The 21,015-nt window shown below is 60.7% G+C and overlaps 1 protein-coding gene across 2 annotated transcripts in view; it reads left to right on the top strand.

Annotated features, from left to right (window-relative positions):
• Positions 1-21,015, top strand: part of SCUBE1 (signal peptide, CUB domain and EGF like domain containing 1) — a 112,718-nt gene that overhangs the window by 40,034 nt on the left and 51,669 nt on the right. For both annotated transcript variants that reach the window (XM_016135765.2, XM_016135764.2), the window contains exons 4-5: positions 4,611-4,745; positions 20,724-20,849. In XM_016135765.2, the coding sequence (XP_015991251.2) occupies positions 4,611-4,745; positions 20,724-20,849 (261 nt within the window). The remainder of the gene's footprint in view (positions 1-4,610; positions 4,746-20,723; positions 20,850-21,015) is intronic.

The raw sequence follows: 21,015 nt of genomic DNA, 5'->3' as shown, positions 1-21,015 counted from the left end.
CTAAGCCGGTGCTATGCCGTGAGAGTGGAGGAGAGACAGATGGGCAAGGGGGCGAGGAAAAGTCACGGCCCTGGTGCCGCTTGGTCCTCAGGCCCGGGTGGCTGGGTGAGGGCAGAGCAGAGCTGGAGCAAGGTCCCTCTTTTGTCCTCCTTGGTGCCCCCATCCCCCTCCCTGCATCCCACGTCCATCCTCCCTCAGCGGTGGCTGAACGAGTAAGTGCTCGCTGCGGACCAGGCGCTGGCCTCGGGCTGGGCAGCAGCCTGCACAGAGCCGCGGCCATCTGTCTTCTGTCGCAGGCACACTGGAATCATGTTTCTGAGGGTGTCTCCCAGCCCCACCAGTCGAGGGTCCCCAAGTCAGGAACCAGACACAGTTCGGCTTCCTCTCCCTTCCCAGCGCCCCCGTCTGCCAGCCACACCACCTGCCCAGACACGTCAGGGGCTGCATCAGTCCGGTGGCGCAGACGCATTTGTGGGTCAGAGGACAGAGGCCGCAGGCTGGGGCTCTCCAGAGGGTAACCTGGCTGGCCGGTCCAGGCGTCCATGCGAAGCCCCGTACAGGACCCTTGCAGAGCGGGGCCTCCAGGGCCTCCACGTGACGTCCTTCAGTCCCTTTGTTACCAGTTGAAAGGGTTTCCCTAGAGGAGCCTCCTGGAGTCTGCCCCAGAGCCCAGGGCACCTCCTCCCTCTCACTGCCTCCTGGGAACACTCAGCCGTGGCCATAAATAAAGATGAAGGACCTCAGGTCGAGCAGGGTTCTGAGGCAGAGCACTCTCCCCACCCACAGGCCCCCTCAGGGGTCAGGGGTCATGCATCATGGATTGGAAACAAGCTTGTCAGGGCCCTCACTGCACACAGTGGGCAGGCTGGGGAGAGCGTTGAATGAGCCCCCTTCGTGCTCCCAAAAGGAACCAGGGCAGTGCTGTTCTGCAGTGGTAGTGAGCTCCCCATCGCTGGTGTGAACTCCCCATCACTGGTGTGTGCAAGCATGCATGTGCCATCCTGTCTCTCCTGCCGTCACCTGAGCACCCACTCAGCCAGGCCCTCTGCTGGGTGTGGGGACATATAGGAGACTCGGGTCAATCCTCAGCTGAGAGCAGAAACAGGATGACCAAGCCCCCAGGTCCAGGGCAGAGGACGGAAGTCATGAACAAAGGTACACTTGGTTTGGGAGCCAGGGGTGAGTGAATTCTGCTGGGTGCCAGTAATACTTCAGAGAGCAGGGGACTTTTGCACTGGGTCTTGGAGACACAGCGTGTGGGCTTGGGGGAGGCTCGTAAGCATCGCTACCTGGGGAACTTACTCTCACCACCATGGTTAGACTCAAAGCATCCTTGTTCAAAGAAGTCGAATCATAGAAGAGCAGAGTAAGGGCTTTGGACCCAGACTCGCTGGGCCTCAGATCCTCCTTGTGCCTGCTTCATAGCCTTGGGTAGGTCTCTTCCTCTCTCCAGGCCTGTTTTCTCATCTGAGAACTGGAATGCTAAGAATAGTGCCCCCAATGTAGAGCTGACGTGCAGATTTATTAGGATAGGGCCTGAGCACCTGAGCCAGGGACTGGCCAGCCATTCTTTATGGTGGTCATGAGTGCCGTTATGTGTGATAGTGAGGCCGCCAGCCCCACCCAGCCAGCCCTGGTGCTCATCCCTGGGGGGGGGGGGCACAGTGGTGGGGTGGGATTCCCACACGGGACCCATCAGTGCACGGAACAGTCAGTTGCACGGGAGAGAAGCAATGGGCTTCCTGGGGGACAGTCTGCAGGACTTCCTTCAGACAAGGCCTGGGCACCGCCCACAGTTGCAAGCCAACGGCAGAATTCAGATTGTCCAAGTCCCAGGTGTGGGCTCCCTTCTTGCCCTGGGAGACCTCTCTTAACAGAATGTGCCAAGTGCTGGGGGGCCAAGGAACAGAGTATGCTAGATTGCCCCCTCAGGAGTGCCAAGGAGCTAAGTATTTCCCAGAGTGCTTGCCCGGCCTGGTGAGGGCCTCCAGGTAAACACAGCCTGTGCTAGGCTGGTGGGCAGCCGCCTCATGGACCCAAGTGCACCAGCTGGTCCCTCTTCAGCCCTCACATGGGTCCTGTTTGGAGGGCTGGGGACTTGGGGGAGAGGGCCACAGGCCCTTAATCCAGCTCCTAGAGAGGTTGGCAACAACCACAGGCTACCCGAAGGGATTCCGAAACCATGATTTCCTGCTCCACTTGTTGGGGGAGGCCAGTTTCGGGACCACAGTGGGAAAAGGGGACAGAGCAGGCAGCAACTCTTCCCTCCTGCCTAATCTTGGGGCTTCATCATTTGGAAATGGGCAAGAGAAATGTTTATGTGGCCTTGCATTTGTTTCACATTATTCATCAGTGCTGGTGAGTCGTCGTTCCTCGCTCGTGTAAACAGCCCCGTCCCAGGGTGCAGCCGCTCTGCCAGCTCGTCGAGGGCTTGTGGCTGTGTTACGTCAGGTGCCCTTCGGTGCCTAGTCTCCAGTGAGAGGAGGAGAAGGGTCGGGCCAGACAGGTGGCCCCAGGGGAGACGGGTGCGGTAGAGCGGAAGAGCGTGTCTGCACCCCGAGTTCAGTGTTTGAGGGCCTGTATCGGTGTGTTTGTTTTGCCGATTGAACCTTTATGAGGGGAGGGGGAACTGAGGCACAGAGCGAAGACTCAGAACCGTGGGAAGAATGGCAAAGGACGTGGCTTGAAGGGGGTCCGAGCTGAGCTACCTGTGTTCAGATCTGATTGTTGGGAGCGTGTGGGCATCGGCGCGTCTGCAGGGTCTCGTCGGGCCAGAGGTGGGCTCCCCGCAGGCGCACTGGCACGTGTTTGTGTTGCCCAGGGCAGGCTGGCTCTGGCTTTGCGCCTGCACCTGGCGTTCAGCAGAGCGGGGGCCAGAGGCGCGCGCTCAGGACCTGGAAAGCAGGCTGAGTCCTGCCGTCACTCCGGGCCGCTGTGACTTTTCCCAGGTTACCTCCGCTCTCTGTGCCGCAGTGTCCTCATCTGGATAATGGAGTCAGTGACACAGCCTTTCACCCAGGGTCGCTGCAAGGATCGAGTGAGTTGGTGTTCGTGAAGCCCCATTCCCAACACAATGAACCCTCGAGGAGTGTTAGCTTGGGGTCATCATTGGCAGGATGGATCGGACATGGTGCCTGGCTTGGAGCTGGTCACAGCGAGGGACAGACACCTGGAGGCAGACACTCCTGAAGTGTGGCAGGGATGTGCCCCCAGCAGAGGCAGCACTGGCACCGGGCTTTTAGGGAGCCATCAGTAAGACTCCGTGGGGTCCAGAAAGGCACTCAGGACACACCCTCCCTGCCCTCTGCAGCGTCCCTGGGGATCCTGCTCTCAGCTTCCTCTCACAGTGAGAGCCACCTTTACCCTGTTGGCTGTAACTGCTGGTGGCTTTTAGAGTTCAGAGCTCTGCCTCCTTCCTGGTTGCCACGCAGCTGACATTTGAGCTTGCTGGAGAATAATGACCTGCCTCACAGTCGGCCTCAAAGGTAGCGCGGGGCCTCGTGGGTGGTGAGGTGGTCCGTTTTCCCTAAGCTGAGCAGGAGCCGGCTGGCAGTGCTGGAGCTAGGACCTCACCGGATCGGGGCGGGTCACTCCGCCTGGTCTTTACCTTTTTATGTCCTCTTGCTTCAAGGAATAAAAGATGGTTATGTTAAAAAAAAAAAAATAACTACATAAAAGGCTCGATGCCAGAGTGAGTGAGTGAGTGAGTTGGGGGTCGGGGTATTGGCTCGAAGCAGCCAGTAGCTCATGTTGCCTCTGTGGTTTCGTATATTTGCCTATTAAAATGACAATACAGACATGGCACATTAAGGTTTAAGAAGCCCTTCTTTCATTAAACAAACTGACAGTGTAGGGGGTTATGACTTTGGTAATTGAAACATGCTGTTCTGTTCAAGACCAGAACTCCATAAAGGCTCTTTTCAGCCAATAGCACCCTTTGTGCCAGCAGCCTCTGGTCAAAAACAAGTGTCGGCCTGAGGTCTGTCTCCCCCGGGGAGCAGGAGAGACCGCTTGGCAGCCCGCCTCCCTCGGCAGTCTCTGCAGCCAGAGAGGTCAGGGGCTTTTAAAAGCCTCCCCACTCTCTGGGCTTCTCAAGTCAATGTGCAGGGCAGACTCTGCCTAGCTGCAAAGTCCTGCGCTGCTGGCTGTAAATCTGGGGTGTGATTGAAGGGCGCATTTGGTCGGCAAGGCTCTGTGTTGGTGGTAGATCGTGCAGGTTACACAGTCTTCCTGGGGCGGGGGTGGGAGTGGGGGCGTCCAGCAATATCAGTGAGAGCTCAGATGTGGGAGTCAGACCACGGATTTGAATTTTGCCTCTGTGGAACCTTGGCCAGGTGGCTTTGCCTCTCTGTACCTCAGTTTCCTTATCTATTAAATGGGTTAATGCCTGGATCTGACTGACAGGGCTTCCGTGAGGATTAGAAGAGTGGACCCAGGTAGGATGCTGAGAACGGGGCCAGCCGCGCAGGCGCGTCGGGGCCGGCCAGCCCCGCGACAGAATGGTGACCGCCCCCTCGCGCGCTCCGCGGCGCGCCTCCGTGCGGGCTGCGAAGCTGATTGTGTCCCGTGTCCAGCCCCGGTGCGATTGCCCCTCTCCCCTCCTCTTGCAGACGTGGACGAGTGTCAGGACAACAATGGCGGCTGCCAGCAGGTCTGCGTCAATGCCATGGGCAGCTACGAGTGCCAGTGCCACGGTGGCTTTTTCCTCAGCGACAACCAGCACACCTGCATCCACCGCTCCAACGGTGAGTACGGCCCGTGCCGGCCAGGCACGGCCCAGCCCCGCAGAAACGGGCGGCCCCCGGAAACCGCTTCCCCCCGCCTTGACTCTGGGGGCTTCGAGGTCAGGGCAGGGAGTCTGGCTGTCGACCTGAATGGCTGTCCTGTGCTCTGGCGCTGGTTCCGCGCAGGGCTCCTGCCCGCTCGCAGGTGCTGCTCGTGTTTCTGGTGTTTTCATTTGGAGACGAGGCGGGGCCACACTTGAGCAGATATGACCAGAGAAGCTGTTTTCCTTTCTGGGACAGGGCTGGCCGTGGCCAAGAAGAGTGGGGCCTCGTTCTTTATGGTTCCCCTTCCCCAACGGGGGCTTGCGGGCTGACCAGGCTGAGTGCCACTTTCTCTGTCTCTGTGAGTCTGGGAGCAAGCATGTTCCCCAGGTCACCAGCCGGGGGCATCAGGTGAGCTGGTGGGCCAGCTGGGGTGGGGCGAAGACTCTCCGCTGGCAGAGGCATTTGCGAAGGCAGAGGCGAGTCTCAGCTGAGATAACCGCGAGGTCCTACAGTCCGGAGTCTCCGAGGCCGGTTGTGTGCTGCGGCAGAGTGGGCTGGGGGCAGAGGCTCCTGGGGCCCGGCTGTTTTGTGTGGTCAGGAAGTAGACGTGGAAGGTGGACAGCACAGCCCACAGCCCCACAGCCTGAAGTGCCCCGCCCCACTGCTGGCCCTTGACAAGGAGGAGGTGTTAGGAGCCTGGCGGGGCCTGGCGGGGCCTCCTGTAAGGCTCTGAAACGGCTTCCTTATCCACAAAATGCGGACATGCTGCTGGCTAGGCAGAATCTTTGGAGGCTTGAATGAAATTTTGGGTGTAAAGTGCCCACGTGCGTACAATCTGACAGGCCACGAGGCGAGACTTAGAGGCCCTGGGCATGATTTTTATTTGAAAGCAGTTTCAAGAGAGAAAAGAGAAAACATTTAAAAAATCCAAAACCCGGGATAATTAATCAGAACGACTTTACTGGACTCCTTAGAATTCTTAGTGTTTGTTTAGGCAGTTTCCTCAAAGAGGAGAGGAACGCGGTAATCCCCAGCACTGCCGTGTCCCAGGGAGGCCACAGGGGCCCAGCCCCGCAGTCCCTTGGCTCTGGCTCTAGTCTCCTGGTCCAGACTTCCCTGGCAGCCCACGTGGGCGGCTCGGCATGCACCTTATCAGACCTCCCAGCTGTGGGGCTGTGGGCCGACTGCCCCAGATGGCAGCCCTGAGCCCAAATCGAGTTTTATAAGAAACAGATTTATGAGGAAGAGAGTGAGGCGGGGGCGGGTCCTGCTTTCATCCAGGAGGGGGGTTTACGGGGTGACTGCTCTGCACAGACTGTAAAGAGCCCGAGGCCAGGGCGGCCTAAGTTGTCTTTTCAGCCAGGCGGTGTGTGCTCTGTTCCTTTGAAGAATGTCGCTTACCCCTCGCCCCAAAGGCCCCGGGGAACCAGGTCTGGATCTTTGCGAGATTCAACTGGAACACAGATTCGAGGGCCTCCGCTGTCACCTACATGAACTAGCACGTTGGTTAAGGAAGCCCCGTCTCTCCCGAGTTTCGTGCGAATCTCCTAACTTTTCCGTTTGGGCCATGAATCAATCTGAAAAACAGCAGACTTCTTAGATACTTACAGATGGACAAGTGGCAGCTTTTCCAGGGTTCCCAAAGGCCATGTGGAAGGTCTCAAGAGGACAGGCCAAGTGCACAGGATGTGGGCCAACCACTCGTGAATGCCTGCCTGTGAGTGGAGCTGGGGCCTGGGTCACTGGGCAAGCGGCCTCCCTCCCGAGCTCTGTCAGTCATGACGCTTGCCCACAGTTGTTGTGATTGTGTATCAGCTACAGTAATGATTGTTAGCACTCAAAATCAAGGCAGGTCCAGGGTGCTGAGACCCAGTTTGTTTTGCACCTAAGTGACCTCTGACCCCCATGGCTCCTGGGAGGGACAGTGAGTCCAAAGCCATTTGGCAAATCAGGTTCCTCACGTCACTTGACTTTCCCTGATGCCTTTCGGCTCCTTGGAGCCTCCACCGAGCAAGAGGACAAGCACAGGCTGGTTCTGATTAGAGGTGGCCGGATACAGAAGTGAGGTCGGCCGGGGTCAGTCCAGGCTCCTGGCCGAGAAACGAATCTGTGGGGTTCAGCCCTCTGAGTGGCCCCACTTCCCAGGCGCCAACACAAACCCTGGCCCACGGCGTGTGGGTCTGGCCAGGCTGGGGCTGGGAGTGTCAGGTTCACGGCCGTTCTCCATCTTCACTGGCCACACAGCCTCTGCAGTCGCTCTGACCTCGCTGGGTCTCCTTGTCTGTAAAATGGGACCGGTAATCCCTCCCGGTCAAGTGCAGGGGCTGCGCTAGGGTAGAGACTCATGTAGGCAGCTTCTTTAGAACTCAGGCCTGGTTTGGGGACACGAGCTATTCCTCTGTCCCAGTGGTGGATGGGGAAGGCACACGGAGCTGTCGGGACCTGTGGCTCATCTCCCTCTGCTCACTGCCTCCAGGCACTGGTTCCGGCCCATCACAGCCCACACCCGCCTCCCACTCAGCCCCCGACACAGCAAGCCCTGACAGCCCCTCCTCTGCCCCACAGCCTGGGGCAGCCTGACCGGGCCAGAGCCAGCCTCCACTGCCCCATCCTGGTCCTACGCCTGAGGATCCTCTCCATCCCAGAGTGGGCGGGCCGGCCACCGAGGAGCTGGCACCTTCAAGCTTTCTCCCTTTCACACGCCTGCTCTTTTTTTCTTAAACTCGTATCACATATGCGCACTCTGGCGCGGCCCGGCGTGGCACGGTGTAGTGCTAGGCAGTCGCCGTGGGCTCTGAGCGGCTTGGCCAGCGGCCTGTCCAAGTCAGAGAGATCTTGGTTCCACCTGTCGGCTGGGACCCTGAAGGAGGTGGGGGACCCAAGAAGCCTCAGAGAGCAGGTGGCCTCTGAGATGGCCGACCAGAAGAGAGGGTGGGAAGGCAGGCAGTGGGCGCAGAGTCCGGCATGGCCCGGGGCTTTGGGGGCATTGGGTGGTGGTGGGGCCTGTGGCGGGAGGGAGAGGGTGAGAGGCTGGCCGGTCCATCTGGAACCAGACCGTGGTTGAAAGTAATGAATGGATTGGAGGCAGCCGACCTTGCAAACCCGCTTGGAGTGGGGCTGTGAAGCCAGAGGCAGAAACCACGGGCAGGTGCGCAGTGCCACAGGTGCAGGGCCCGCCTCATCCACTCCGGGCCCGAGTGCTGGGCTGGCGTTCGGAGCAGGGAAGGCCCTCAGGCACCACCAGCCTGCAGTGCCATCTGACTGGGGTGATTCCACGGCTGCCCCAAGGGGAGAAAGCCTGGCATCAGGCCGTCTCCGTACAGCATGAGGCCCCGCTGGAGGGAAAGGGGGCCTCGGGGTTGCACCTGGCTCCTGTGTCTGATGCCTTTCTTCTGTGGCTGCTTTCGGTTTTGTTTCCAGCCCAGCCTGGACCCCGGGCCCACGGCCTGTCCTGCCCAGGGCCCTTCTCCCTTCAGCCTGTGGGTCATCCAGCTGCTCTTCTCTGCCTGGGCCCTGAATCCGAGCAGGCTGGCCTCTCGCCTCTGCCAGGGGTTCTCTGATGGCTGAGATTTCAGCCTCGTCCTGGCCGCCCGGGCGGCAGTGCCCCAGGGCTGGGGGGAGCGAGCGGGTCAGGAAACCGCGCTCAGCAGGAATTTGGATTTTGCCGTGAAAGGGACAGGACACCCTCAGTCCCGGGGCGTGGGGATTTGGGGAAGATCGCTCCCTGCTTTGGGTGGGACGGAGCAATGAAGCAACTCTCTGGAAGGTGGCGCCAGCAGCCAGTGGGGTCGGAACTCGCATGGGGACCGTGCAGCTGGAGAGAAGGTAGCTGAGGCGACAGGAGGGTGAAGGGCAGGTGACAGGAAGATGGCCGAGAGGGAAGGCGGGAGGCGGGGAAGGCGAGACCGTCTGCGGGCCTTCTCCCACAGCGTACACTTTGGGGAGTCCTGCTACCCCGCGGCGTAGGTGCGGGACATGTCGGTGGAGGAAGGCTCCGGACAAGGCGAGGCCTTGTTCTTGACAGCGTAAGGAAGCAGAGGGAAGCCCAGGGGCCCAGGGCAGGACTAGCCAGCCTCTGCTTTTCCTGAGACCGACAGTGCAGGCAGGTCCTGCTTGGCACACTTGCTCAGGGTCCTGACTCACAAGGGTCCAGGGACGGCTTGTGCAAAGTGCAGGTCCCTGCCCTCTTTGCCTGGTCAGCAGACCGGGGCCTGACCCCAACCCGGGTGTGGGATGAGCTCAGGAGTACGGGGCTTCGTCGGGGGTCGGGGGCTTGGGAGGCTCGGGCGGAGTTTCCGGGGGCTCGTCCAACAGCATCCGGCTACCCGTGCTGCTCTCCAGTGACCATGCGACCAGGCCGGGAAGGGGGGCCGCGCGTCTCCATCCCCCTCGGTGGGCAGCGTTCAGATGCGCCACCCTCGTGCCAGGGCACAGCCTCCCGGAACCCACAGACTGCAGGGGAGGCAGACACAGAGACGGTGCAGACAGGACAGCGCGTGGACGTCCCGGGCAGAGGGGTCGCAGGGCCGCGGGAGCCCGGGAGGCGGTGCTCGCTCAGTCAGCGAGGCGGGTGGCGTGCGTGCGGGGCGGCGGGCCCCTTTCGCCCGGCTCCCAGACTCCGTGTGCGTGGAACAGGCCCGCGCATCACCCCGGCCCTCGCCGGCTGCAGCAGGAAGCCCTGGAGGAGGCGCGCACCCTTGCCCTTGGGGCCTGCGCCCACTTCTCAAAGTCCTCACCACCTCAGGGCTGGCGAGGGGGCGCTCCCTGGCAAAAGTCCCTGGGGAGTTTTCGGGTACAGACCCCTGGGGTTAGGTCAGGGCAGAGCCAGTGGTTCTCGCCACAGGAGCGGCCTCTGAGGGCAGCTGCCCTCTCTGTCCTGTCCCTGCCCTTGTCCTGGGCTCACCCCCTTCACGCTCCTCCAGGCCGACAGGAGGGTCCTTGACCCTCCGCTGGACTTCATCTTCTGCCCTGCTGCTCCTGTTCCCCCTTGCCCTTGGCCTGCAGGCAGACGGGACACTGCCTTTCCTCCCTCCCACACCTCAGCCACCAGGGGCCCCTGCTAGGCCCACCCCACCCCCCTGCAGCTCCCAGGAAAGTGCTTCCAGTGAGCCGTCGTCCTCAGTACAGGAGGGCAGCCGAGCGGGACCACACTGCGAGGCGGTGCTCAGCACGGGAGCTGGGTTTCTGATGACAGAGCCCACCTTCAGACTCGCGTGAACGAGCCTGTGGACGGAGACCTACAGTCCCTCCCAAGCCACCACAGCCACACGTGGGCTTAGGATCCTGTCAGTGTACCTGGCTGGTAGGGTCCCACTGGCTCCTGGGACGGGACGTGACTGCACACAGCGGATCAGGGCCACGCTTTGACCTGGGGCCCCAGCGTGACTCCTCCAGGGCCAGGGACCTCCCCCGCCCTGTTCCAGGGCTTTCTGTCATCAGCTGTGGATGCTGGGGTCCCCATGGCTGTACGAGGCTGGGAACGTTCTGTTTTAAATGAGGGGACCAGTGTGGCCACAGCAGGTCTCCCGCCCCAGCCTCAGCGCTTCCCCTCGGCTGCCCCTCAGGGCAGACTGGCCAGCTAGCGTGCGGTGGACCCGCGGTGCGCAGGTCCGGCTGGCTCCCCCGCCTGCTGCAGACCAGGTGGGCAGGAGAATAAACAGCTCTCGCATTTACCGGGAAGATTTATGGTGCTGCTGGAGAAGGCCGTCCTGGCCCTGTGCAGTCCGGAACGGCCCTTGAGGTGGGGACAATAAATCCAGCCCATTATTTTTTACGAGCCTCCCACCCCATAAACAACTCCTTTGGCTGTCGGCGGGCCGGCCTCATGCCCTTCTCCTGGCCTAGCCTCCAGCCAGCCCGGCCAGGGAGCCCTGTGGGGGCCGGGGTTCCCCCCACACAGCAGTCCCAGAGCGGACAGGGCAGCAGAGGGCGAGCACCAAGCCGAGAGGTGGCTGCTCCTAGCCCCGGCTGCCTTCCTGGCCCTGAGTCCCGGGTCCTCAGTTTCTTACCTGTATAATGGAACGGACGTTAATATTCACTGTAGAATTATTGGTGGGGATTAAAATGAGATAATATGGACACACTGTGTACCCTAGTGACGTGCCTGGGCCTAAGATCGGTAAAACCGTCAGCTGTCACTGGGCATCACCATGTGCCAAGCAATATGCCCGGACTTTGACATGAGTAATCCCATCCCGAAGACAGTCTTGTCCTGTGTAGCTGCTGTTATCCTCATTTTCAAATGAGGAGAAGAGGCTGAGAAGCAAAGAGACTTGTTCATAGTCAGTGGCATAGTCGAGAGCCCCGGTCTGCCTGCCTCCCAAAACCAAAGGTACTGACTGAGCAGGTGGGTGCAGGGGTGGGAACAGGGGCTGCCGTGCAGCCCGGAGCTGCCCGTGGCACAGGGGCCTGCCTGTCCCCCTGCCTGGGGCCACGCTCCACCCTTTCACTGGTCACCTGTCAGGAAAGAGAAACAGACTTGTCCCTGGTCACCGCAGGCCAGGGCCTGGGACCTATATGAGCTGACTGTTCTCACATGGCTTCCTTTAGAGACCCCGAGGAGGGAGGGCTAGGGTTGCCAGATAAAATACAGGACACCCGTTTAAATTCGGATTTCAGATAACGAATACTCTTTAACTATATGACATGTGGGACATGTTTATACTCAGGAAGTACCTGTTGTTTATCTGAAATCCAGACTTAGCTGGGCATCCTATGTTTTTATTTGCTAAATCCAGCAGTCTTGGATGGGGGAAGGACATCTCCAGCCCCCCAAGCCTGAGAGGAGCGAAAACTCAGGGGGCCAGAAAGTCTCACAGGCCTCTGTGGTCCCAGCCCCCTGAGCCTCAGAGAGGCGTGGATGTGCTCATGGTGACGCCTAGCGATCAGCTGGGGAACTTCAGCGGGCGGGAAGAGGAGGGATGGCGAGCCCCAGGGAGGGGCAGAGGGGCCTGGGATCCAGGCTCTACCGGACGGACGGACGGACGGACGGACGACAGGCAGACAGGCGCTGCAGCCAGCCAGTGGGCATGGGACAGGACAAGAGGACAGGTCGGCCTTTACTGGGCACCATCTGTGTCTTGAGGGGGCTGTCGGGGACGCCGAGCTGGAGCCATCGCCCCTTTGCTACCCTTTGATGGCCCTCCTCTGCTGCGGAGGAGGAGACGGAGCAAGTTCCAAGGCCACACGGCCGGGAACGGCCAGAGGCAGAGCCGCTGGAGCCGGGCTGCCCCTCGGTGATGCCCGACCCCGTGGCACGTTGCCCACGCACCGCGGACTGGTGTGGTCCTCGCCGCTGTCGGATAGGCGCCCTCCCCCCTCACGGAGGTAGCGTTCCGGGGGCTCCCAGGGCCAGGACTTGTCAGGCACCAGAACTGGAGGAACCAGAGGGAGGCGGGTGTCCCCTCTCTGCTTTCCGAGAAGGCAGGCGCAGCCCACCTTCTCCGCTCTCATCCGGGGTGCCAGGAGCCAGCCACGGCCTCCGCTCTCCACCTCCGCGTACACGGTGTCTGTCTACTCGATGAGCGGCCGTGGCGGTGGGCGTGGGCTCAGCTGAAATGCGCCCACGTGCGGTGGGCACGCTGGCGGGCCCTGCTTGCGGCCTCGGCCCACAGGGCCTGCGCGAGGCGGTGCTTAGCAGAGGTTTGCGGAAGGAGCGGGTGAGTGAATGGGTAAGCCAAAGGCCGTCGACGGCCCCCGAACCAGCAGCGCCTGGGCCACCTGCTGGTTTGACGGAGAGAACGTGAACCTGGGAGTCGGGGCGGGCAGGGCCAGGGGCTTCCGTCCCAGAAGGTTCTATGTGGACGCTGTGCTGACTGCTGCATGACCCAGGGCAGCCTCTGTCCCGTGGGCTTCAGCCTCCTCCACTGACAAGCCTGTCATTCTGGCTGTTGGCTTTCCTGTAGGCTCGAAGCAGGACACCTTCCTTTCGGAGCCACGCCCCTTGCCCGTAACTCGTGCACTCGCGGAGCAGCCGCCCTGCAGGTGTCTGCTGCACGCTACAGCAGGCTCGACTGTGGCCTGTCCTCTGCGAGAGCAGAGCAGCGTGAAGGGGGCTGGCCCTGTGGAAAGGGCCGGTGAAAGGAGACGCTGCCTCAGTATTCATGGACAGAGTCAGCAAGTGGGCGAGTGACCAGATGAACATGGAAGGTGTTGGGCATCTCATCAGGTGAGGGCTGGACTTCTGCGGCTGCACCAGCTGGGCAGCGGGTGCTGAGAGAAGGCAGGATGCACGTGCAGAAGGGCCCGAAGTCCTGGGGCCACTGAGGTGGCCAGGTGGGCACCAGGCTGGTGGGTGTAAGGTGGGCATGTGGCCAATGGGCTAGAACCCCTTTAGACCTGCCGTCGGAGTGGCTGTGGGGGCAGGACGGGGACTTAGGTTCCTGCTCCACCACACAAGTTGGGAGACCTCTCAGTGAGCCTCAGCATTGTTACCTGTCAGGTGGGCCTGCCGATGGCACCTGGCACTCAGAGTCAATCAGGGATGTTTGCAGAGAGCCTGGCACAGAGCCTGGCACTGAGGAGCTCTGGGTAAGTGCAGGCCCACAGTCCTAATCACTTCCACTTTCCAGGTGGGGCTGCACCTAGGGGTGCAGCCTGGGGCGAGTGGGCTCGTGGTAGGCTGGGGGCCTGGCCTGGACCGCGATTCCCCAGGAGGATGTAATTTCAGGGGAGAAGAGTAGGAGGTAGAGCTCTGTTTCTGCTAAAACCCAGACCTCCTGATGAGAGGCTCCCAGGGCACATCCGGGTGCGGGAGCTGTCGGAACGTAGTTAGGGGATCGAGGCAGGTCCTGACTGGAGGGCGGGTGGCATAGGCTCAGGGCTCAGCCTGAACCCTGTTTTGCACCCCAGAGCTGCCCCAATCGCATCTTGCTCAGGCCTGCCCCCTAGATCCAGCCCCCTCGCCTCCCCTCACCTGTTTGCCCCTCCTGTGCCTCAGTCTCCTCATCCGTTGAGGGAGTAACACCACGCCAAGGCAGCCTTGCTGGTGGCGGAATCACTGAGACAGCATCTCTCAAGCACGAGGGACAGTGTGACACACAGGCCGCTCTGGCCAAGGTGTCAACGTCATCGTCTCTCCCGCCGGTCCTGCCCCCGCCCGGTCCTGGGCCATGCCCCCGGGGCGGAGCCTTTCTGCCGTTTTCTCCAGCTCCCCTTCGAAGCCCACGGGAGCCTGTGTGTGTTTTGCCCTGTGCCGCTGGGACAGCTTGCTGAGCTGGCCTCTCCCCGCCAGCCCCCAAGGCTCCGGCCTCGTTCTGGGCTGCATGGTGTTCTATGGATGGGGTGGGTGGGGAGGGGAATCCCTCCCTCCCACGTCGTGGGGAGGGGAGCAGAGCAAGGTCATTGTTCTTTTCTCCCTGCTCTGCTGTCCCTCTCGCCTTCCCTTCCCAGGTGTTTAAGGGACGTGGATGTGCAAAGTGATGTTGTTGATGAAGTCGCCATAGCAACAACCCTGTGTGCACACATTCCGGCTTTGTAATTCTGGGCCAGGCAAAGAGAAAGACCACTCCTCAGTGCAGACTGGGCTCTCCGCCCGCCACCCTGCCTTAGATGCTCCTGCGAACTTTGCTTTGCAGAAGATGCGGTGTACACGCTGGTAGGGGCAGGTAGATTCTACCCCCAGGTAACTCCGTGCACGCTCCAGTGCAGTATCCGCGAGTGACAGAAGGTCTTTGGGAAAAGTAGGCCCTGGTGGGGAAGGGCTGCCCAGGCCTGTCGCCGGGCTCAGAGAAGGCAGGGATCTGGGAGGGGCCCATCAGGACGGGGCACGGGTGCTTGGCTCTCACATGGCGGGACCCTGGCGCGTCTTTCTCCCACCCCGACCCAGCCTCCATGTGCTTGTTGGTGAAATGGCCATGGCTTCTGATGAGGGTTAACTTAAACGAAAGTGTAGTCGGAGCCCAAGTCCCCACACCACATCTTCTGGGAAGCTCTTCGATGTATCCCAGGTCCAGCTTCCTCTGCCCCCACGGCTGCCGCTCCGCTGCAGGCCCCTTCACCCTTTCAAGGTGGTAGCTACAGACTCCCACTGGCTTCTTGCCCGCTGCAGGTCACCCTCCGCGTGGCATCCGGAGAGCTTTCTAACACTTTAGTGCATCACTGCCCAAGTTACAATTTCCTGTGGCTCCCCTGCCCAGGACGGAGACCTTCCAGTCCTTACCTGCACCCCAGCCCGCCTCACTCCCCCAGGGAAGGGGAGTGCACATGGAGTGAGCACCTGGAGCAGGTCCTGTGACTAGCCACTTTTACACAGGCGGGAACTGAAGCTGAGAGGTGACGCAGTTGTCCCGGGTCACGCGGCAAGTGGAGAGTGAACTGGGACCTGGCGATTTTGCAACAAAGCGTCTGTCTCCTCATTGCTCCCCGCCCCATCCTGGGCACCGAGGAGACACTTGGTCGGAGTTTGCAGGATGTAATTGGATTCGGAGGGGCCGGATCTAATTAGAGTCGACCTGGCGGGCAGCCTGGCCTGACTGGCACTGGGCCACTGATGGCCAGGATTTCTGGAAATGACTCTGAAATTATACCTCACTTCCCCTCAAGACGGGGAGGCACACAGGGCTTTCTGCTGAACGCAGCACTGAGGTCACTCCCCTGTAGCAGGACAGGTTGCTAGGCTGAGGGAAAGGCTGCACCTGGCTCAGGGGTGGCATTCTCGTCATACGGGTCCCCAGAGCAGATGTGGTGCAGAGCAGGGGGCCGCGGGAACGTGGAGTTTGGGCCAGGGCCCTTCAGATCCACGGACTCACGGGAGCCCTTGCTCGCGAGGCAGCCAGAGAGCAGGAAAGCCAGAGGCGTGACACGTGCGGTCAGACGAGGCTTCGTGTGAGCCCACTGGCTCTGCAGGGAGCTAAGGCTCTGCCCTCGCACTCGGTGGAGCTGCTGGAAGGTCAGAGAGGCGCCAGGGCTTATGTGCTTTGTCAAGGGGCTACCCAGAGGGCTGCGCAGAGGAGGTGGAATTGTAACAGGCTTTTCAATTCTGAGGACAGTTAGTAGTAACAGTGACCGTTTGTTATACTACTCTGTGTCGGGTTCCCGGTTCTGCTCACCCCAGGAAATGCTTGCTGCCAGTCAGCCAGCGGGGCCCACGGCGTAGTGCTGACCCCTGGGCAGGAAAGCCATGTCAGGGCGCCCAGCAGCCTGGGCTCCAGTCCTGCTGTCTGACCTGGGACAGGCACTTGCATCCTCCCAACGCAAGACAGACGCAGGGACCCAGCAGCGGCCCTGACCGTGGTTCTGCCAGCCGCGAAGCCAGCCTCCCGGCCGGCACGGGCCAGCACGGCCCGGTGGGGAGGGCGGTGCAGTCCTGTGTCTGCAGCCGCCAGGCACCGAAATGCCGGCACAGAGGAGGGCGTGTCCCCCCGCCCCGCAGGCCAGGCTGTCGTGGCCATCTCTGGCTGCTCAGGTCGTTTTTAAATGCAATAGCAAGTCTCAGGGAGAAGGCTCCTGGGGAAGCACGCAGGCTGAGTGACTCCAGCCTCCTGCGAGCCCGGCTGCGGCGGCTGCTGTCCCCAGCCTGTTTCCCAGGGCAGTGGCCGCCTGGGCGTCAGAGCCAGACTGTCGTGCCAGACCCTGTGGAGGAAGGGCGAGGTCACTCCATCTCCCGTCCCCTCACTGTGAAGACAGGGTCTCCCCCCACCCTGGGCAGGACCTGTACTGGGCAGTGAGGCCAGCGAGGAGGCTCAGAGCTCAGCCCGCCCTCGGGAGCTGATGGGAGTCGCACGGAGAGTAGAGAGGAGCAAGACGGCCACCGCGTCAGGCTGCAGCAAGGGGCACGCGGGTGTCCAGAAAGCCCTCGACTGGCCAGGGGCCAGGGAGCCTCCTGGCTCAAGCTCGTCACGGCTCATTGTTAGTACATTTAGATTCTCGAAGATCTCCTGGCGGCAGGTCCGTGGTGTGGGATAAAGCCGAGGATTTCTACAGCTCGGCACGGAATGCAGTGGGAAAATGCAGTTTTTAATTAAAAATCTATTAACGTTAACATGTAATAAGTTTTTAATTTCTATTTTAAAATAAATTAATAAATATAAACTCCCCATTTAATTCCTAGTACGGTAAATACCAACAGCTAGAACACATACACACAGACATAAGTTCTTCGGGCCCCTCCGTGATTGTCAGGAGCGTTGGGAAGCCCACTTCTCCGGTGACCCAGCCCCTTGCCTGCCCTCAGCTGGAGAGAGAGAAGGGGGCTTTTGGGGCTTCGGAGCCCGTGTGCAAGAAAGCTTGAGTGCGGAAGACAGGTCACATGGCTCAGTGCCAATCCTTAGTGGAAGACGGTGGCCTCGCCATCCCCTCGCACGGTTGCTGAGAGGACTAAACCTCAGAGACCAGCCGATCACAGGGGGGGACTGGGGTCCACCTTCCCAGCTCCAGGGTTTCATAGTTTAGTGCCACATCGACTCTGAACCAGAATGCTAGATTACCCGCCCCCAAATTATCCTTTGCCAGCAAAACATCATCTTGGCTCATTCTAGATCCTCAAAAAGAAAGATCACTTGGTGGCCAGGCCATGGTTGGGGAGAAAGCTGAGCGATTTTTAAAGCTCAGTTCTCTGTCTTGCGCCCAAAGTTTCAGGCCACATCAGCTCCCAGCTCCCCGGATCCGTGGCCGGTAGTGATGAGCAGCGCTTCTCGTGGTCGTGATTCTTCGGCTGGGGGTGGAATCTCAGTCTCCCTTTCTCTATCACGTGTGAGCTGAAGCTTATCAGGGGCCCATGGGCCCTCCCAGCTTAGGAAGGAAGCACAGGTCTGCTCGAGTGGCGTCAGCGTCCTGTGTCAGGCGTGGGACAGCCCGGTAGGTTACCACGGGGGGCAGTATGGGGAGACATGAGGAGTATGGCCCGAGCGTCAGGAAGCTCTGCGGAGCTGGTGGGGCTCGCGACAGGCCCAGGATTTTGTGTATGAGAAACAGGAGGATTGAAGGGGCGGGCAGGGCACTGGGGGCCAGTCAGCCGGCGGCGTGGGGTTGCAGGCCACGGACTACACGGTGGGAGGCGGTGGGGGAAGCTAGGACTCCAACTCCTTGTACAGTGTGGGCACCACGGAGCCACAAAACCCACGTGAGCAGGGAGTGAGGAGTGCCCTGGACTCAGCCCACCACTGACGGTCATGGAGGCTGCTCAGTGGGCACCACCCACTCCCCAAACCCTCGCCAGTCAGGAGACCTGATCAGGGACTAAGTACGGCTCAGGGGCCCAGGAGAGTCCGTCCAGTGCCTGCCTCCTCTGAGGCGGGGCTGCCTGGCCTGGGCAAGGCCCCCTGAGGAGCCGCACTTTCTCCAGATTGGCAGGAGAAGGTGCCGGCCGCCAGAAGCGAATGCCTCATAGTCACCGAGCACCCACCGCATCTGGCACTTGCCTGTCTGTGAGGCAGAGATGATCATTCCCGTTTCACTGACGAGGCTCCAGAAGTGAAGCAGTTTTCTCCAAGACACACAACTAGTGAGGAGGCCACACTCATACCCACATCCGCTTGACTTCACAGCACTTCCTTTTGTTAGCCACGTGCCAGGCTGGCTCAGACCAGCTCGTGAGAACCAGCTTCACCTTCAAGGACATCTCCCTGGGGGCTTTGTTGGAGCATTTACACCACAGAAATTGGCAAACGCTGCGACCAGGCCCCCACCCGAGCCTCAGCACGCAGCTCTGCGAGTCACGCAGACCAGCCGCCTTGGAATCTAGTGAGTTCCATGAGAACTCGCAGCTTCCTGTGAGGAGCCTGGCATTGAAGGGCTTTGCTCATTCAGGTTTCGGTTAGGTGGTCATACTCTGCATTAGTCCAGCGATTTGACTGGAGTAAGAAAGTCAAGGCAAAGGCAGGATAAGAGCCGTCCGGTCAGGTGAAACCGGAGGTCAGCGTGCCGAGCGAGGTGCGGGCTTTGTTTGTTGCAATTTTTTGGTTCTATTTAACTTCGGATTTTTTCAGTCTTTATCATTCGTAGTTGCCAGGGTGTTTGTGTTTTTATTTTTTGTTGTTGTTCTTCTTTCTTCGTTGCTATTTTTTATTTTTTGTTTCGTTTTTCTGTGTTTTTAAATATATGTCGATTCCCAGTTGCCCCAGTAAGTGCTTCAGGTGGACGGGGTCAAAACGGAGCCGGTCCTCACCTCACAGACCGGTGAGCCGCCTGGGAGCGGCCGCCTCGTCTCTTCTCCACGGCCAGCTCCTCGCAGTGGGACGTGGACGTCAGGGCTCAGGGTGGTGTGTGGGCGGACAGCAGCTCTTCCTTTCATCTGCCTTTAGCCTCTTGATGGACTTGTAACCTACAACCTCTCACTTGACCCCTGACCTCATAAATTCTGGAAACTCCTCACAAATCACCAGGAAGATAAACATCAGCTGGGGTCAACTGAAGGGGGTCCGAGCCGCTCCAGGCAGTCAGGGAGGGGAGACCCAGTCTGAGGTGGGGGGCGTCCCAGGAACTGTGGGCGACTGAGGAGAGGGGACCCTCACTCTCCCCATCACACTGTGCCCTCAGAATGTGTTTCTGTGTTGTTCCCTGACTGGGTGGGGTGTGGAGGCTGGACACTGGAGACTTAAGGCGAACAGTCTGTGGTCACTGCCCTCGAAACCCGTGGGCAGCCCAGCTCCACTTAGCAAGGCCCCCGGGGCAGGAGGGAGACAGGCCTTTATGGTCCAGTGCCCTGGTCCAGGTCTTCATGGTGCACACCGTCGGCCTTTGGGGCAGGTGGCGTGATCATGGTTCCCCCATCTCTGGAGGGGGTGCTCTCCTTTACAGGAGACGAGGGACCCCAGGACATGCACGAGATGTCACTGCTTGGGTTTGGGGCCACAGTGGGGACTCTGGGAGCCTAGGAGGAGAGGGGACCGGATCGGCTGGCCTCGTGAGGGTCAGGCTTCCAAGTGTGGCTGGAGAACTTGCCGGAAGGGCCTGCCAGGCACAGCCAGCGTGAGCAAGAATCCAGACACGGAGCCTGCTGCAACTAGAGGCCGGGGCGCCGCGGCAGGCACTGGGGCAGCCCGGCCCTGGCACCTGCGGCGCTCCCCCTTCCGAAGCTGCCCGCGCCGCGGGGAGGCCCGTCGCTGACTGCCCCGGCGAGACGAGGCCTCAGAGAAGAAGGTCCCTGAGGCTTACATATAGTTTTGCTTTAAAAAAGTGGGATTTGCCAACCAGCGGGACTCTCGGGCTGAGAATGGGACACAGCGATGTGTGCGCCCCTGACCCAAATGAGCCCCATGAGGGCTGCGGGTGCCAGGGCAGGGCTGTGTGGGCGGAGCTGGGGGCCAGCACCAGGGCGTGCGGGGCTTCGCCCTTGGAGGCGAGGGCTCCTGGGTCCTGGGGAGCACTGCACTGGCCAGGTACATGCCAGACCTTCTCTGGCAGCTGGGAGAGCGGCATGTAGCTCAGGACATGGCTGTGGGCTGGTGAGGACAAGCCTCTGAGGTCTGGTGGATCTCACTTGTGCAAACGCAGTGAGAGGTGGCTAAGCGGGACCGGCGGCACCTGTGGGCGTGGCCCTGGAGGCCGGCCAGGGCACCCGGCCCCTGACCCATCATCGGCGCTGCCCTCTGGGCCGCGCCTGCCTCACGGGAGCACGTGGCCTCTGCTGCGCACCACTGTCGTTTCAGCGCCACCCACACCCACTTCAGTGGGGACGTGTTCCAAGGCCCTGACCGGAGAGCAGTTACAGGCACCCTGCCCGGTAACCTGGCCTGGGGCAGAAGCGTCTCTTCCATGGGCCTCCCACTGTCTTTTACTGGGTGGTTCTCAGGGCGAGGCCTGGCTCTAGACCTGGGCACTCAGGTTTCTCCCGAGGGCATCTCCTCCTGGATGTCCAGGTGCACACCGTGCGTGTGCGTGCGCGTGCGGGGCATGCGCTAGCAGCAGCCAACACTCCGTTCGATTGTGATGTTCCATTGGCTGTCTCTTTTCAGCCTGAAATTTTCTCTCTCCCCTTCTCTGCCCGGTCCCCAACCCTTCTCTGTCTCTCCTCAGAGGGCATGAACTGCATGAACAAAGACCATGGCTGTGCCCACATCTGCCGGGAGACGCCCAAAGGTGGGGTGGCCTGCGACTGCAGGCCCGGCTTTGACCTTGCCCAAAACCAGAAGGACTGCACACGTAGGTAGATGGAGGCAAATGGGTCAGACATCCCCTCGCGTCTCCTGCCGTTGCTTTGTGGGGGGTCTTCCGGTCTGCGTAGACGTGGCCCAGGGAGGGTTCTCAGCCCCTCAGGGTGGCGAGAAAGGGAAGGCCCCGTGAGAGGCCTGGGGGGGGGGCATGACGG

This window comes from Rousettus aegyptiacus, unplaced genomic scaffold (genome assembly GCF_014176215.1).
Source record: "Rousettus aegyptiacus isolate mRouAeg1 unplaced genomic scaffold, mRouAeg1.p scaffold_m13_p_2, whole genome shotgun sequence".
In the NCBI taxonomy this organism is placed as follows: Eukaryota; Metazoa; Chordata; class Mammalia; order Chiroptera; family Pteropodidae; genus Rousettus; species Rousettus aegyptiacus.
The sequence above is the reverse complement of the archived record's forward strand: the minus strand, read 5'-3'. Positions and strand labels throughout refer to the sequence as shown.